The sequence below is a fragment of the Megascapheus bottae genome, chromosome 1, assembly GCF_031878675.1.
Source record: "Megascapheus bottae isolate mThoBot1 chromosome 1, mThoBot2.hap1, whole genome shotgun sequence".
NCBI lineage: Eukaryota > Metazoa > Chordata > Mammalia > Rodentia > Geomyidae > Megascapheus > Megascapheus bottae.
Window position 1 is genome coordinate 40,333,281 of NC_143509.1, and position 17,022 is coordinate 40,350,302.

General features: G+C 36.9%; 1 protein-coding gene across 6 annotated transcripts in view; it reads left to right on the forward strand.

The window, feature by feature from the left end:
- Fxr1 (FMR1 autosomal homolog 1) overlaps window positions 1-17,022 on the forward strand; it is a 66,178-nt gene that overhangs the window by 11,704 nt on the left and 37,452 nt on the right. For all 6 annotated transcript variants that reach the window (XM_090342505.1, XM_090342541.1, XM_090342514.1 and 3 more), the window contains exons 2-3: window positions 13,369-13,421; window positions 15,670-15,763. In XM_090342505.1, the coding sequence (XP_090198631.1) occupies window positions 13,369-13,421; window positions 15,670-15,763 (147 nt within the window). The remainder of the gene's footprint in view (window positions 1-13,368; window positions 13,422-15,669; window positions 15,764-17,022) is intronic.

The following is a 17,022-nucleotide window of genomic DNA, read 5'->3' on the forward strand; positions in this document are numbered from 1 at the left end:
TTTTGGTAGCTTATTAGAGAAAAGAGACTTTCCTGCCTGGACTGACTTTGAACCTCAATCCTCAGATCTCACCCTCCGGAGTGTTTAGGATTATAGGCTGGTTTCTTTTCTTTTTTTTTTTTTTTTCTTAATTTTTGGCAGTCCTGTGGCTTAATAGGCTGGTTTCTTTTTGAGGTAGGTTCTTGATAACTTTTTCTAGGGTTGCCTCAAACTGTGGTACTCCTGTCTCTGCATCTCAGGTAGGCATATGTATCATCATGCTTGACTTGAGCCTTATTATTATTACTGCCTTAGGTCATTGTTATTTAACCTACCATGTACTTAAGTGTAGTGCATGTGAGCCTTAATCTTAGCAATGAAATCACTCTATTGTAGTAGTTTTTATTAAAAGGAGGTCTTTTTTCTTCTCTGACAAAGATTTTATGCCTGTGTAGACAGTTTAAACATCAAATGGAAAAATGTTTACTATGAATCTTTAAATGTAGATATAAAAGCTCCAAGATCATACTGTTTTGGATGAGGGGACTAGCTTTAAAGATTACTGAATTATCTTTGAGTACAAGTTAAATAAGCTTTGGTTTGCTGACTAAGAAAGTTTTTTTTTTAACATCAAGTTGCCTTGTTGATGATGATACAGATTTTGGAGACATTAAGTATGGTTTTAGAAACATGAGAGTGAAGTAAATTCGTTACTGTGGATGCCTTACTGCATTGGACTGTGTTAGAGCGCTGGTTGTAAAAGACTTTACTATCTTAAGACTTTTCCAAATTAAAAAAATCCTAAGGGCTGGCAGTGTGGGTCAGTTGGTGGAGTTTAGCTAGGGCAAACCCCAAGTTTAAGCCCCAGTACTCCTCTCAGTCCTATAAAATACTGCTTAAATATAGAGGATGCAAAGCATGACAGTTAACAGGACATTCTGACTGAGTGTATTGATTTGAGGTATCAGTAAGCTATGGGTGGAGTTAATCTAATTAGGTTCAGAATCCAGGGAGTAGATTATTCCTACTTAGACTTGGAGTAGATTATTTCTACTTAGTCATGGAAAGTTAAGGCCCTTGCAATTTCTTTGTACCTAAAATGGCATTGCTTGTGAGAATTGTTACTAATTAGAGGGTTAGTTGTCTTTTGGTACTCTCACAAGCATATTGGCAGAGCACCTTTAACTACTTGTATACATAAAATTGTTTAAAACATCTTCATGTTAAGATGTGTGTTTCTTAACATTTTCTTCAGTGCCATGGAGAGCATTGATGTTGCAAACATACTTTGAAAGAGCTCTCCTCTGTTATCTCCAGGATTTTCTTCCAAGAATTTCCACCCACTCTGCAAGTTTTGATGCTCATGCTTTCTTGATTTTATCAGAAGGTGTCAATAGAACAACCTTCTGGTAAGAAACCTCAATCCTTAATAAAATCAGTGGTTTGCTGACTGGAATCTCAAGGGATATATTCAAATGCTGCTGGAAAATGGCAAGCAAACCAGTTTGACCAGGACTAAATAGTGACATTTATATCCTGACGGGCAAGTGTTGTTTAAGATGTGCATTATTGTAAGGAACATCCTGATTTCAGAGATGTTAAAACTTTAGAATTGTGGCTGGGCAGTTGACACTGGCCAGAAGTGAATAACCTGATAGAATTGACCAAGCACTACTAGCATGTGGTAATTGAATACATTGTGTTAGTTTGTTAAAAACAAATATGAGAAGTAATGAATTTTACATAAATTTTGCTAGTTTCTTGCTTGAACTGTATTTTTACAGTCCAATTAATTCTCAGCCGTAATCCTAACCTGATGTACTGAAGGGGGATGGTGGGAATTGAGAGTTAGTAAGGGAAAATTATTTCACAAACAAGTAAGCCAAATGCCTCTAGTTTAGCATTTAATCAGTTTATTTTTTAGAAATACAATGGTTTACCACAAGGTACTTGAAGACCTAAGCCATCAGGTAAAGTGCTTTCAGCATGTTTGAGAAGGAACCAAATACGTAAAATATATTAGTTAAATCTAGAAAGAAAAATGCTTAAATTTTATGTGATTAGTCCATGATAAAAAACAGAAAACTTTGATAGAAGGTGGAATGACTCAACACTTAAGAGCACTTAATCAAGTTTGAAGGAAGCAGTGTTATGAGTCTGATAGTTTATCTTAAGGAATAAAGGTGAATTAGAGGCATGATTCCCGATAGGTTACTTGTTGAGACATGGACATTCTTATTTTTAATAAATTTTAACTTTTGAGATTGAAGTCATTGGGAATCTTCCATCTGGGAAGATTATATTATTATTTTGTTAGCTGTTCTTTTTTGCTTTTAGTTTTTTAAGTTTTTGAAAGAGAAGTTAAAGCTTTAGAATGTAAATCTTATACTTCTTGGTTTTGTACTTCTAAACTTGACCTTGCAGATGCAAGATGTTTTCCTTCCTAATAATTGTTGGTAGTTTGTTTCTGTTTCACTCTTTATTAGGGGTATAAATTTAGACTTGTAACCAACCTTAAACAAATATATGAACTTAAAGTCATACTTAATAGACATTTTTTCTAGACTAGAATAATGTTCTAAAAGAATTTAGTGGGAATGTTCTTAGGGGGATTTTATGCCACTATGGATTTTTAAGGCACAGTTCTAATAAAGTTTATTCATGAGCATTTAAATATTAAAATTTTAACTCAAGCCTGTGGTTTGGGCATAACTGCTTTTTAAGTTGTGAACTAGATTTTGATGTTTTTGTTCTGTAGTCATGATTTGTTCCTTGATCTTCAGACTTAATCTTGTTTGGTTCATAATGGTGAATGAACATCAGACAAAATATTACTTCCAAGAGAGTGAAACCTGGAGGGTGTGTAGAGATATATTGTTACTATTTCCTTTCTATAAAATGAGGGATCCGAAAGGATTGCAAATGAAAATTTTGTCTAGTCTTGATACAGAGTCATTAGGTAACTACCACAGTCAGATATTTGGTTATAGTATTAAACCCATCCTTCATGCCCTGTATTTGGGTTTGAAGTCAGTGGCATTGGCATTTGCCAGGCAGGCACTGTACCACTTAGCCATGTCCTTAGCTCCAAACTTCTGTTTCTTTCTGCTTTAACCTATAGGATTTTTCCCCTCTGTTACTGGACTACTCAGGTTGAAAAACGTGTTTTCTACGTGCATAATTGTCGATAAATTAGACACATAACATATGTACCTTAAATTTTCCTCTTCCCTCAAGCTGTATTAGCTTGACCCTCCCATCCAACTAATGTACATTAATAAATTTCTAAATGAAAAAAATAGAACTTATTCCCCTTATCTGTTTCTATGATTCATGGTTGTTCATTCTTAATACCTGAGATTATAATTGTAGATTGTAATTTGGAAATTTAGCATTGTTATGTAATAAGTACTGTGGTTCATCTTTTGGCTAGGATATAAATTCCTAAAACATTGTAGCTTTTGAGCTTATTAAGAAAGGTTGTTTTTACAACAAAGTTATAAATACTTTACCTTTTTTTTTCCTCTTAGAATTTCAATGAGAAAAGTATTCAGTGATTCTGGGGACTGAGATGAGGGCATTGAAGATAGTCAGGGCACTCTGGTTTAAGTCATGCTCTCATTCATGCCCTCCGACCCCCCAAGATTTTTCACTGTGCAGTCTAGCCTGGCCTTGAACTTCTTTCCATATCAGCCTCTTGCATGTTTGTATTACAAATGTGAATTCTCATATCTGATCTATGTATTTCTCTATGTATGTCAAACTTTTTTTTTTTTTTTCAAATTTTCTTAAGCCAAAAAAATTTCTGCTAGGTAAAGGATCCCAGGCTGGGATCCATGCCAGGCTGGTCCAGAGAGACCTATCTTCAAACAAATGAAAAACCTGAAAACAACCAAGTTCGAGTCTTACATTAATTCTCTTTGAATGAACATATTTTCATTTTTCTAAGTTAACCCAGTTACCTACTATCTCAATACTGTTTAAAAGTAAGAGTTTAAAAGCATATATTGCCAGTGCCAGTATGGAGGGCTTGAGATCTGAGGATTGCAGTTCTAAGTAGGAAAGTCCTTGACACTCTAATCTTCAAGTAGCCTTTGAACAATCTGGAAGTAGAGCTGTGGCTCTGGAGCAACATGAGCTCAAGGCCCCAAACCTATCCCCTCCCCCCAATCTCCCAAGAGAAACTTCCTAAATGACTTGGATGAATGTTTTTCGAATCTGTATTATGTCCCTGGACCCCTCCCTCCCATCTGGGGGCTAGAACTCCCTATTCTTGAGCTTTTTTTTTTTTGCTCAAGGCTGGTGCTCTACCACTTGGAGCCACAGCACCACTTTCTATGTTACTTTAAAATGTGTTTTTCTCTATTTGCATTGTTATGGTTAAAAGAATGTTTTGTGCATACAGTATTTTTGTCATGTGTACCCCTCCTAGGATTTTGAACTTGGGGGATCTCATACCTGGAGGCAGGAGCTATACTTGAACCATTGTTTCCAGATCTTTTTAGTTCCTTTTTGTTATTTTGATTCTGGCTCTTGGGCTAGCACTCAGAGCCTGGGCCTTGTCCCTGAGCTTTTCTGGTGACTGCTAGTGCTCTACCACTTGCCACAGCTTCGAGCTCTTTTTTTTTTTTTTTTTTTTCTGAGACACTTACTCAGGTCAGCTTTTTCACCTCATATTAATAGGTTAATCTTAGGGGAATGTCTACAGGATCGAGGCCTAAGAATGATTCTTTTGTCTTAATTTTATATTTATAATTAGTAGAGATGTCTGCACATAGATTGGTTATTTGTATCTTATTATTGAGGGCATTTGTAAGATTTATTTTTAATTGCTGTTGTAAGTAGAAAAGCTTTTGTCCATTTTATTTTCCTAGCTGCTAATTATATCTATAAAACAAATTGGTTGTTGTATAGCTGGCCACTTTTTTGAATCACTAAGGATTTTCCTTCCTTAATTTGTTTAGATTATTTCAAAGTGGTACTGATGTCCCCCTTCCCTGATTTTACATTTAATTTATAGTATTGTATCACAATGGAACAGTGTGCTTTTTAAGATTGTGGACAATACGTACTCAAACATAATTGACATTAATGTTTTGTTTGTGAAAGTTGTATAAGTACTGGAATAAAGGACTTTTTTTTTTTTTTTTTGGCCAGTTCTGGGCCTTGAACTCAGGGCCTGGGCACTGTCCTTGAGCTTTCTCAAGACTAGAGCTCTACCACTTGAGCCATAGAACTATTTCTGGCTTTTTTTCTATGTACGTGGTACCGAGGAATTGAACCCTGGTCTTCTTGCATGCTAGGCAAGCACTCTACCACTACGCTCACCTTCCAGCCCTGGAATAAAGGATTTTCTTATGATGAACAGAGTTTTCTAGTGGCTTGTTAGGCATCTAATTTGAATTAACTTACTAAATAATACAGAAACTAGAAGTATTAATTGCTATGGTTTCCAAACCGAAAGCTGGTTTTTGAGGCTTTAGTAAGTTAGAGAAAGCTGAAAATATGTGATGACTTACTTGAGAAATATGAAGTGGAAAGGCCCTTCCCACTTCGTATTTCAGAAAACATCCATTTTGACTTATTTGCAAAATATGAAGTGGAAAGGCCATTCCTACTTCATATTTCAGAAAACATTCATTTTCTAATATAGATGGATTTATAAGTATGAAAGTGCTGACCAAAATGATTGCTATGAACGAATGTGCATTATTGACCACGGAAGTCATTACTAGAAGATGTTCCCTTAAACAACCAAAGTTGTAATGACAGCTTTTTTAATATTCAGATTTTTTTGGGGGGGTGGGCAATCTTGGGCTTGAGCTCAGGGCCTGAGCACTGTCCTTTGATCTTCTCAAGGCTAGAGCTCTACCACTTGAGCCTCAGCATCATTTCTGGCTTTTTTCTATGTATGTGGTACTGAGGAATCAAATCCAGGTCTTTGGGCATGCTAGGCAAGCACTCTACCACTAGGCCAACTCCCGACCCCAATATTCAGATTTTTAAGTGGGCAAGAATAAAAATGTTTCTTGATTGGGAAAGAGCCTGCTACATGGTGTATGGCGCTGTGGTAGTGGAAAGTGTACTTGTTTTTAGGACTTATGAAGGTATTTGCATGATACATCCTATAACATACAAACAAATGAGATAATAGGCAGTTGGAACTGGAGAAGGAAACCTGGACATGTCAAAAGTAATTCAATTGAGTAGCGCAGGTTGGGAGGAGGAACAGAGAAGCTTCAGGCTTACGAGTTACTTGCATTTATACAGTCGGTTATACTTTATTATTAAGATAAGTGATGGAGGTGGAGTGGGAGAAAATAAGGAGGGGGTAATGGGTAATACTGTTAAAAAAGAAATGTACACATTACATTGCTTATGTAACCTCTCTGTGTATCACTTCTATAATAAAACTTAAAAAAAGTGACAATCCAGCTGTTACCCCTCTTCTCCAAGATTTTATTTTTCTAGGGTTCTGAATTGCTTGATTTTCATTTTTCACTGCCAGTTTTTTTTTTTCCCCCCTTTTGCCATTCCTGGGGCCTGGGCACTCTCCTTGGACACTTTTTGCTCAAGGATAGTGCTTTGCTACTTGAGCCACAGCGCCACTTCTGGCTTTTTCTGTATATGTGGTACCAGAAATGGAACCTGGGTCTTTGTGCATGCTAGGCGAGCATTCTTAACACTAGACTATGATCCCAGTCCTGCCTTTTTTTTTTGGTAGATTGAACTTGCCTAGTTAATTAGAATGGTAATACTATTAGAATTACTGTAGAATAAACCTTTTTTTTTTTTTTTTTAAGACTGCTTTGCAGATTTACAAGTTTTGCTGCAGTCTGTCTTCTGTTTTTCACTTCTTGGATTTTATGCTTTAGCTTCTGCTTAGTGTTTTTAATGGGTTATTTTGGGGAAGGAGTGACTTTTTTTGACCAGTATTATGTACATATAGTTGAACAAGCTAGTTTTTGGTACAGTGGAGTTAATATGTATTCAGAAAAATATTTACTAATTACCCAGGGTTTCACAGTATATGTGAGGAATTTGTTCTGATAGCAATATACACACACTTTTTTTTTTTTTTTTTTGCCAATCCTGAGCTTGAGCTCAGGGCCTGGGCGCTGTCCTTGGACTTTCTCAAGGTTAGAGCTCTACCACTTGAAGCTCAGCACCATTTCTGGCTTTTTTCTGTGTATGTGGTACCAAGGAATTGAACCGGGTATTCATGCATGCTAGGCAAGCACTCTACCATTAGGCCAAACTCCCAGCCCAGACACACACATTTTTTTTTGTTGTTGTTGTTGTTGGTTATGAGGCTTGAACTTCAGGCCCTGGCATTGTCTCTGAGCTCTTTGGCTCAAGGCTAGAACTCTACCATTTTAACCACAGTTCCACTACTGGTTTTCTGAGGTAGTTAATTGGTGATGTGTCTCACAGGGACTTTTCTGCTCGGGCCTGAGATCTTCAGATCTCAGCTTCCTGAGTAATTCAGGGCCTGTGCTCTGTCTCTGAGTTAGGTACTGTCTCTCTCTGTTCAAGGTACTCTGTGGTCTACCATTTAGTTACTGTACCACTTCTAACCTTTTCTGAGTAGTTATTAGAGATAAAAGTTTCATGGACTTTCCTGTCTAGGCTGGCTTCAAACCAGCGGGCCACCAGTGCCCTCACTCCTTTTTTAAGTGTGAATTACAGCTATACAAGTTTCAAGGACTGCTAACCCAACATTGCATAGTATTAGAGTAAAATTTTGAACAAGTCATGTCTATTTTTTAATCCCCAATTGAAATTTTGTTTGGGGGAGGGGTACCAGTTCTGGGGCTTGAACTCAGGGCCTCAGCACTGTCCTTGTGCTTTCTCAAGGCTAGTGCCTTGTATGTGTATGTCATACCATGGAACCAGACCTAGGTCTTCGTGCATGTTAGGCAAACACTCTACCACTTAGGCTACACACTCCTGGCCCCCAAAATTTTTTTTAATAAAGTGTTTTATTGTGGTTTGTCCTTTAATGTGTTAGGTCTCATGGCTTTTTTTTTTTTAAGCAATTTTACTCAGATGAAGACGGTCAACTGATTTTTTAATGAGTTGAACAGCCACATTTATTGATGTACCTGGACACGGGTGGCTTGTTACACAAAGATCTTTGAGAATCTAAAAGCTCTGAAGAGCTTTTGACCCGAAAAAAGGAGAGAATGGAGTCTCTAAGAAAACTCACTCTGAGTGAAGATGTAACCCGATCCATACTAGGCTTAAGTTGACTTGGAAGCTGAGAAAAAAAGAGATGGTTCTGTGTCAAGTTGGAGCTTAGTTATGAGCATCTCTAGATCTTTTCCATATTATCTGTGCATTTTGGAAAAGAGATTGTTTACCAAAAAGAAGTAAACTAATTTTAGTTATAAATCAGAGCCTCATGCGATTGCTTAGCTTTTATGCTCATGCCTGGCATTCTGACACTTGAACCATACATGAACTTTCAGCTCTTTATTAGTTAATTTTAGATAGAAATCTCTGGATTTGTCTGCCTACCCTGGCTTTCAGTCTTTGTTCTTACTTTTTTTAAAAAAAAATTTAGAGTAATGTACAAAGTCTGCCATTTAACAACGCAGTTTACGCATTCAGTGGATCATGATCAGTGTCACTCCTTTCAACATTCTCTATCAACCTTCTCACCTTCACCCCTCCCCTCAACTTCCTTAATTTTGTAGGATATGCTTTGAATTTTATTTCATTCTCTTCTTTCCTCTATATGCTACCTCCCATCACTAAGTCCTACCCCTTTTCCTGTCATTTATTTTATTGAATTGTTAGTTTTTCTAAGGAATTCACAATTCTAAATCTACCATATCTGTGTTCACTCGAATATTCTCCTTAAGGTTTTACTTACATATTTATTAGTTAATTTTAATCTCCACATAGGAGAGAAAACACATCTCTGTCTTTCTGGATCTGGCTTAAATTTTTTTCCCCCAGATTCTTCTTTGTAAATGCTGTAGTATTATTTATTCTAAGCATGGTTTTAAAATTCCATTGTTGTATATACCACTAGTACATTCGCCAGATAATAGGTGCATTACTTCTCACATATTGATACCTTTTCTTATGCTTTTGCCCCCATTTCCCTTCCCCACCCAATCATCTTGCTTTCCCCCTTTCCTATTTCAAATAAGCAAACAATGTACCATCTTTTTTTTTTTTTTTTTGCCAGTCCTGGGCTTGAGCTCAGGGCCTGAGCACTGTCCTTGGACTTTCTCAAGGCTAGAGCTCTACCACTTGAGCCTCAGCACCACTTCCAGCTTTTTTCTATATGTGGTACCAAGGAATCGAACCCGGGTCTTCATGCATGCTAGGCCAGCACTTTAACCACTAGGCCAAACTCCTGGCCCCTGTACCACCTTTTCTTGATCCTTTCCTCCATTGAGCAGCATCTGGGCAGCTTCCACATGTCTGCTGTAGTGAATAGTGCTGTAATGAACATGGTTGTGTAGGTGGCCTTACTGTATCCTGTTAGAATTTTTTTTGGATGAATACTCAAGTGAAATTGTTGGATCATAGGGTAGTTCTGATTAACTTTTTGAGCAACATCCATACTGCTGTCCAGAGTGGTCAAACAAGTTGACATTCCCACCAACCGTGTACCTAGGACTCCTTTTTGCCCACATCCACATCAGCATCTCTTAGTGTTTGTGTTCTTGATGATGGTCATTCTAACTGGGATGAAATGGAATCTGTGGTATTTTGACTTTTTTGTGGGGGGGGGGAGGTCATAGAGCTTGAATTGAACTCTGCCTCCAGCTCTTCAGTGCAAGGCCTCTGCCCTACCCGTGGACCTGGGTGTTTTCCCTGAGCTCTTCAGCTCAAGGTTTCCACTCTACTATTACAAAATTTTATTGTTAAGGTATGTACAGAAGGTCTGCCATTTCATAAGTCAGGTAATGAGTACATTTCCTTTTTTTGGAAAAGAACATCTTTACTCCCCCACCTCCCTTTCCCTCTCCCATCCCTGCTCACAAGTTACATAGTGTATTCTGAATAGCATTTGTTCACCCTTCCTCTCTCTCAACAAAAACAAACACCACCTTCAGCAAGACCCATTTCCTTACGTTTGTTTCAGTAAATAGTATTTTAAATGTTAAGTTATACCTTTGTGTGTTCTTCCCCAAAGATAATCTCCTTTAGTATGACCGTTTGTATGTGTGTGAATGTCTAGAGTACTTTGTAAGTTATCATGTCCAGTTATATTTTATATCAAGCTTCCACATATGAGAGGAAGCATACGCTGTTTGTCTCTCTGAGCTTGGCTTAACTTCACTTAGCATGATTTGTAGGTCCATATCTCTGCAAATGTCATCTTTCTAACTTCATTAAATGGAACCTGGCGTTCTGGCTGCCAACTGAAGGATAAAAAAGGAATGAGCTTAATTATTTAACAATCTCTAATAACGAAGGTATAATTATTAGTACAATTATTTCTGCTTAGTGTTATGATATATTCAGTAGTCTGCAAATAAAATAGGATAAATTCAGTGATTACTTATTTACAGAACAAAATCATGACATTTTCAGCTGCCAAATAAAAAATGTTATGATCAACATATTTTAAGTACACTACAACTATCCTGACTTGTGATAATCTAAGTAGATACCAAGAGTTATATGACTGGGTCCATAGAGAAGTTACATGTTCAGTGTTTTTTTTTTTTTTTTTGCCAGTCGTAGGGCTTGAACTAAGGGCCTGAGCACTGTCTTGGACTTTTCTCAAGGCTAGTGCTCTATTACTTGAGCCACAGTGCCACTTTCAGCTTTTTTCTATGTATATGGTACTGAGCAATTGAACCTGGATCTTTATGCATGCTAGGCAAGCACTCCACCACTAAGCCAAATTCCCGACCCACATGTTTAGTGTTTTGAGGAGCCCCAAACCTCCTTCTAGGTTGTACTATGTCACATTCCCAATGGCAGTGCAATTCCCCACATTCCTGCTAGCATTTGTTAATTGTTTGAGTTCTTGATGGTTGCCAGCTAACTATGGTTAAGTTGGAATCTCAAAGTTGTTTTGATTTGCATTTCCTTAATGGCCAGGGATGTTCCTTTGTATTTATTTACTCTTTCTTGAAGCTTATTTTGCCCATTTGATTGGTTTATTAGTTTTTAGGGGGGAGGTTTTTTTGAGCTCCTTGTATATTTTGGATATTAGGCCTTTGTCAGATGTTTTGCTGATGAAGATTTTTCTCAGTCTATTGGCTGTCATTCTGGATATTAGGCCATTGTTTGATGTATCTCCATTTTTGTACATTGTCCTTTTAGCTTGTTAACTGTCCTTTGTTGTGCAAAACCTTTTTTAGTCTTAATAAATCCTATTTATGATGTGTTTCTGGATCTTTACTCAGAAAGTTCCTGCCTGTGCCTAGGAGTCCTCATATTTCTCCTATATCTTCCTGTAAATAACTTCATGTCTTTTGAGCTTACATTGAGGTCTTTGATGCATTTTGAATTGGTACTGGTGTGGGATGACTGATAGGATTCCCTTTTAGTTTTCTGCAATTGGATATCCAGTTTTCACAGCCTGGCTTTGACTCATATCTCAAGCCTCTTAAATATTATAGGCATTGTCTGAGCTTGAACTGCTCCACGTTTATTTAACTTTACTCACTTTCCTTTATTTTGTGAGTAAATGGAGTTAATCCCATGGACTTTTCTGCTCTGGCTGGCTTTGGACCATGATCCTCAGGCTTTAGCCTTCTGAGAAGTTACAGGTATGAGCTACCTAGGTTAGTTAGCCCTGTTTAGTGGTTGGTTTGTTTTTTGTCAGTTGTGAAGCTTCAACTCTGGGCCTGGGTGCTGTCCTTGATCTCTTTAGCTTAAGGCTACTGCTCTAACACTGTGTGGTAGAGCCACTTGCCACTTCCTGTTTTCTGGTGGTTAATTGGAGATAAAGAGTCTCACAGAGCCTTTATGGTGCTTCATGCCTGTAATCCTAGCTACTCAGGAGGCTAGAGATCTGAGGATAGTGGTTCAAAGCTAACCCAGGCACAAAAGTGTATGAGATTCTTCTCTCAACCACCAGAAAACCAAAGTGGCTCTATGGCTCAAGTGGTAGAGTGCTAGCCTTGAGCTCAGGGACAGTGCCCTGACCCCAGAGTTCTAGCCCCATGATCGCTGCCCCCCCCCAAAAAAAAAAGTGTCATGAACTTTCCTGCCTGGGCTGGCTTTGAGCCATGATCCTCAGATCTTAGCTTCCTGAATAGGTAGAATTACAGGCTTGAGCCATCAGCACCCAGCTCAGTTTTATTTTATTAAGGGAAAGGGTAAAATAAGTAGGACAATAATGGTAAGGCATGTACCTTTTTTAAAAAGTCATATTTTGACTGGTAGCCTAGTGGTAGAGTGATCACCTAGCATTCTTGAAGCCCTGGTTCCAGTTCCTCAGTGCTTTCTACTAAGAAAAATCTGGAAATGATGCTGTGGCTCAAGGGGCAGAGCACTTGCCTTGAGCAAAAAGTCCAAGGACAGTGCCTGGTCCTGAGTTCAAGTCCCAGAACTGGCCAAAAAAATCATTTTCTAAAGTTGAACTATAATATTTATAACATAAAATTTGAGTCCTTATTCTGTTATTGTGCTAAATATCTAATTTTCAGTTTCATGAAGTAAGAGATCATTCAGTTCATCACATAAAAACTCTTGTCAACATACAAGTAATAGAGTTAGGTTGTGAATTCTGGCAGTCAGGTTCCAGATACTTGGCTCTTAACACAGTAGTAAATATTGTTTCTTTTAGCTAATGTGTTGTTACTTTGCTAATTTCATTATAGGTGTTATGTGAAGAAAGAGGTTCACACTGATTGATAAATTGAAGGGTCAAATATCTCACAAACGGTGGAAATCAAACTCTCTGGGGCTAGGAGGTGGTATGGCTTAGGTTAGAAGAGTGCTTGCTTTTAAGCATGCCAAAGGCCCTGACTCAGCCAGCATTAATAATTAAATCAGGAGGCTGAGATATGAGGTTGAAATTTAAAGCTAACTCGGCAGAAAAGTCCCTGAAACACTGTCTTTAGCAAAAAGCCAGCAGTGGAAATGAGGCTCAACTGGTAGAGTGCCTGGAACCTTAAGTGAAAAAAACCAGCAGAAAAGTCCCTGAAACACTGTCTTTAGCAAAAAGCCAGCAGTGGAAATGAGGCTCAACTGGTAGAGTGCCTGGAACCTTAAGTGAAAAAAACCAGATAGTGGGGGTTAATTAAGCCTATTGTGAGCACAGAGAAAAAGCAAACTCCAGTCTAATTTTAAGCCTTGTATCCTTTCAGTATTACATATTATCTTTATATCCTTATATATTTTTAGAGTTGTAGCATTTGTTAATATTGATAATGGTTTTTAATAACATATTTTTCTTTTATGCAGGGATTTATCAAAGATGTTCATGAAGACTCCCTCACAGTTGTTTTTGAAAATAAGTAAGTTATTATTTGACATTTAAATTTTCAAGATTGGTAGTGCCAAGGTGTTTATTTTTGAATTTTCTTACTGTCAGTGGGAGGTCATTTTGTTGTGAGTAGAAGTGCTTTGTGTATTTGATTCATCTTACGGTTTCAAGTCAGTCAGTTTTGATAACCTTTGCTGTTTCCCACAATTTGCATTTTTCTTGTCCCTTAGCCAAAATATATGAATATGATTCAGTAATTGTTTATGCAGAAATAGATGGCATATAATGTGCCTTTCTCCCTTCCCCCATACTTCCTTTCCCTCCTTCTCTTTCCCTTAACCCTTGTTTATTTTCAGCAGTGTCAGCTTTAAAAATGAATGCTGGCTAGGCAGGCTCTTCATTGCTTGAGTACTGCCTCTAGTATATTGAGCCCAATATTTTTTTTCATATATTTTTATTGTAATTAATTGAAGGATTACATTATATTCACCAGATAGAAGATGCATTACTTCACGAATATTGATACCCTTTCTTATGTCATGGTCCCCATTTCCCTTCCCCCCTCCCCCCACACAACTTGATTTCCCCCTTCCCTCTCCTATTTCAAATAACCAGGTAAGCATATATAAAATATATCAGATAACCAGGTGAAATATTGTAACAATATGAGATAGCCAAGGGACAGCAAAAGAGATAAGAGATAACATAGTACATTAAGGACAACAATAACTCATTATATGGCTTTTGTTTCTATATCTTGGAGGTCCTTACATTTTGCGTCATACTATATGGCCTTATGTATCTAGATTTTGTTCTATTGTGAATCTCTGCTAGGAGAATCTAAGGTTTCTACTGATTATGACAAATGAGGGAGACTATTGGGCCTATGTTCCTTTGAGTCTGGCTTACTTCACTTAATAGGATTTTTTCTAAGTCTTTCCATTTCCTTACAAATGGGACAATATTGTTCTTTCTGCCAGCAGCATAGAATTCTATTGTGTATAAATACCACATCTTGTTGTTCCTTTCATCAACTGAGGGACATCTGGGTTGGTTCCATATCTTTGCTATGGTAAATAGTGTTGAGCCCAATTTTTAAGAGCCCTAAATGTCAAGATAGTATTGTTATAAGGCTTCTCTTATATGGCTTTTTGTATTGAAACTAATGTATTAGGTCATTTTTATTTGCTTGATATTTGTTAGAATTAACATTTTATAGATATGAGGAGTAGATAGTCTCAAAGGAGAAAAGATTGTGGTAGACTTGGTTAGGAAGTGTTGTTTTTTTTTTTTTTCTTCCAATTAGACATCTAACAAGAACTTTGCCCCCACAGCTAAGCTACTTCATGTAGAAGCTAGTGTTTGTGTGTTTTATCTTTGAGCAACTGCTATCTAGACAGACATGGTGAAAAGAAAGCAGCTAAAATCTTTTATCTGTCTGTCAGCTTCTGCTGAACCCACTCTTCAGTAATGACTTTATCAACATTTATGTATGTCCCAAACTTTATAAAAATTCATCTTATACAGGCTGGGAGTTTGGCCTAGTGATAGAGTGCTTGCCTAGCATGCCCGAAGACCCAGGTTCGATTCCTCAGTACCCATACATAGAAAAACGCTGGAAGTGGTGCTGTGGCTCCAGTGGTAGAGCTCTAACCTTGAGAAAGGACAGTGCTCAGGCCCTGAGCTCAAGCCCTACAACTGGCAAAAAAAAAAAAAAAAAGTCATTTTATACAATAAAAATGGTAAACAACAACCAGATTAATACTTTACTATATTTGTAGTTGCTACAAAGATTAATGAAAGTAAATTTTTAATGATAAGATACACATACATTCAACCTAGTGCTAATAGTTGAAGTCTGGATTTTCCAAGCCTGGTAAGGATTATTCTACCTTTGAGGTCATGGGTTGGGTAGTTAGTTGATATGTACCCAATTTCCAGACCAAACTGTTGATAATTTTTTGTTTGGTACTACTGTGCATATATATATATATATATGTATACTAGAAAGAATTACACAGTTTTGTTTTATCATAAGCTGTGTCACTTGTGACAAGTCATGTAGTTGTACTTAAGATATGTTGATCATAACATTTTTATTTGGCAGCTGAAAATGTCACGATTTTGTTCTGTAAATAAGTCATCGCTGAATTCATCCTATTTTATTTGTAGACTATTGAATATATCATAACACTAAGCAGAAAGAATTGTACTAATAGTCATACCTTCTTTATTAGAGATTGCTAAATAATTAAGCTCATTCCTTTTTTATCCTTCAGTTGGCAGCCAGAACGCCAGGTTCCATTTAATGAAGTTAGATTACCACCACCACCTGACATAAAAAAAGAAATTAGTGAAGGAGATGAAGTAGAGGTATGTGTTTCCTTTTCATGTTATTTTTTGCTTTAAATAAATATTCTTGTTGGCAAATATGTTTAGATTATGGGAAAGAAATAGAATTCCTTTTCCCTATTCTTTCTTTTGGCAATAGCTGTGTAATTACAGCTGTGCCTGAGATTTGGAGTCCGAACAGGATTCATGTTTCAGAGGTACTTTAACGAAGTTTATCAGTAAAGTGAAAATTACTTGAACATTAAGGATGATAATGAATTTGAGTCATTTTCTAAGACTAGCTCAAAACTTGGTGGTATCAGTCACTACTCCTTTTTGATAGTGATTTTTTGCTTCAGTATCTCAAAATTTTGGTAATTATCCAAATACAGTGTTGATCAATGTAGATTATATATAAAAATACCGGCTGGGCCTATGATTTGCCCCTAACTATAATCACGGTTTTTCAGGAGGCTGAGAGATCTGAGGGACTGTGATTTTTAAGCCTGTCCATTATCTAAAGTCCTTGAGATTCCAACTCCAAAATAATTAGCAAAAAGTCAGGGTAGGCTAGCATCCTGCCTTGAGCCATGCCTTCATTCCAGTACTGTTTCATTTCTCACAGGCAGTTGGCTTGCTAGTACTGAAAAGGTTTTTAAGTCTTACTTGTGCCAGTTAGCAAAAATTACTCATTGTGGTGGGGTGCTGAGAGTGCTTTCCTCAGTCTTGATCCAGGAAAGAATAAGTCTTATCTCTGGCCTGTTCACTCAATTGTGAGCAAATATTCACATTAGAAATTGAATTATTTAGAAGTAAGTATCTTAGGTTGTTGTATTTCACTTTGTGCTTTCTGATATCCCTGGAACAATTAAGCGCTATAGTTTTTGTGAATTGTTATCTTAAATTAAAAATATATTTTACTTTTGAAGGTTTAAGGAAAAAGTTTTAAGTTCATATCATCCTTTGGGCAGGGCAGCAACATTTGTTTAGTAGAATGTTAGTATGCATCATAATTAAAAGTCTGTAATTATTAGACTTCTTGCTATTATGAAAAATAACATTAAGGTTCATTTGTAAATCTGGTAGTATAGATATTTTTTGAAAGATTTTATTAACACTTATTTTTACATCATATTTTAAATGTCATGTTTAACAAACAGTATTCAAGAAGAGAATCTATATGCAATCACTGGCACATAGATTTTAGAACATAATTAAAATTAAGCTGAGAGTTTGTATGTCATAGATACATAATCTATATAATATAATCTATATAATATATAACATGTGTGTAGAGTATA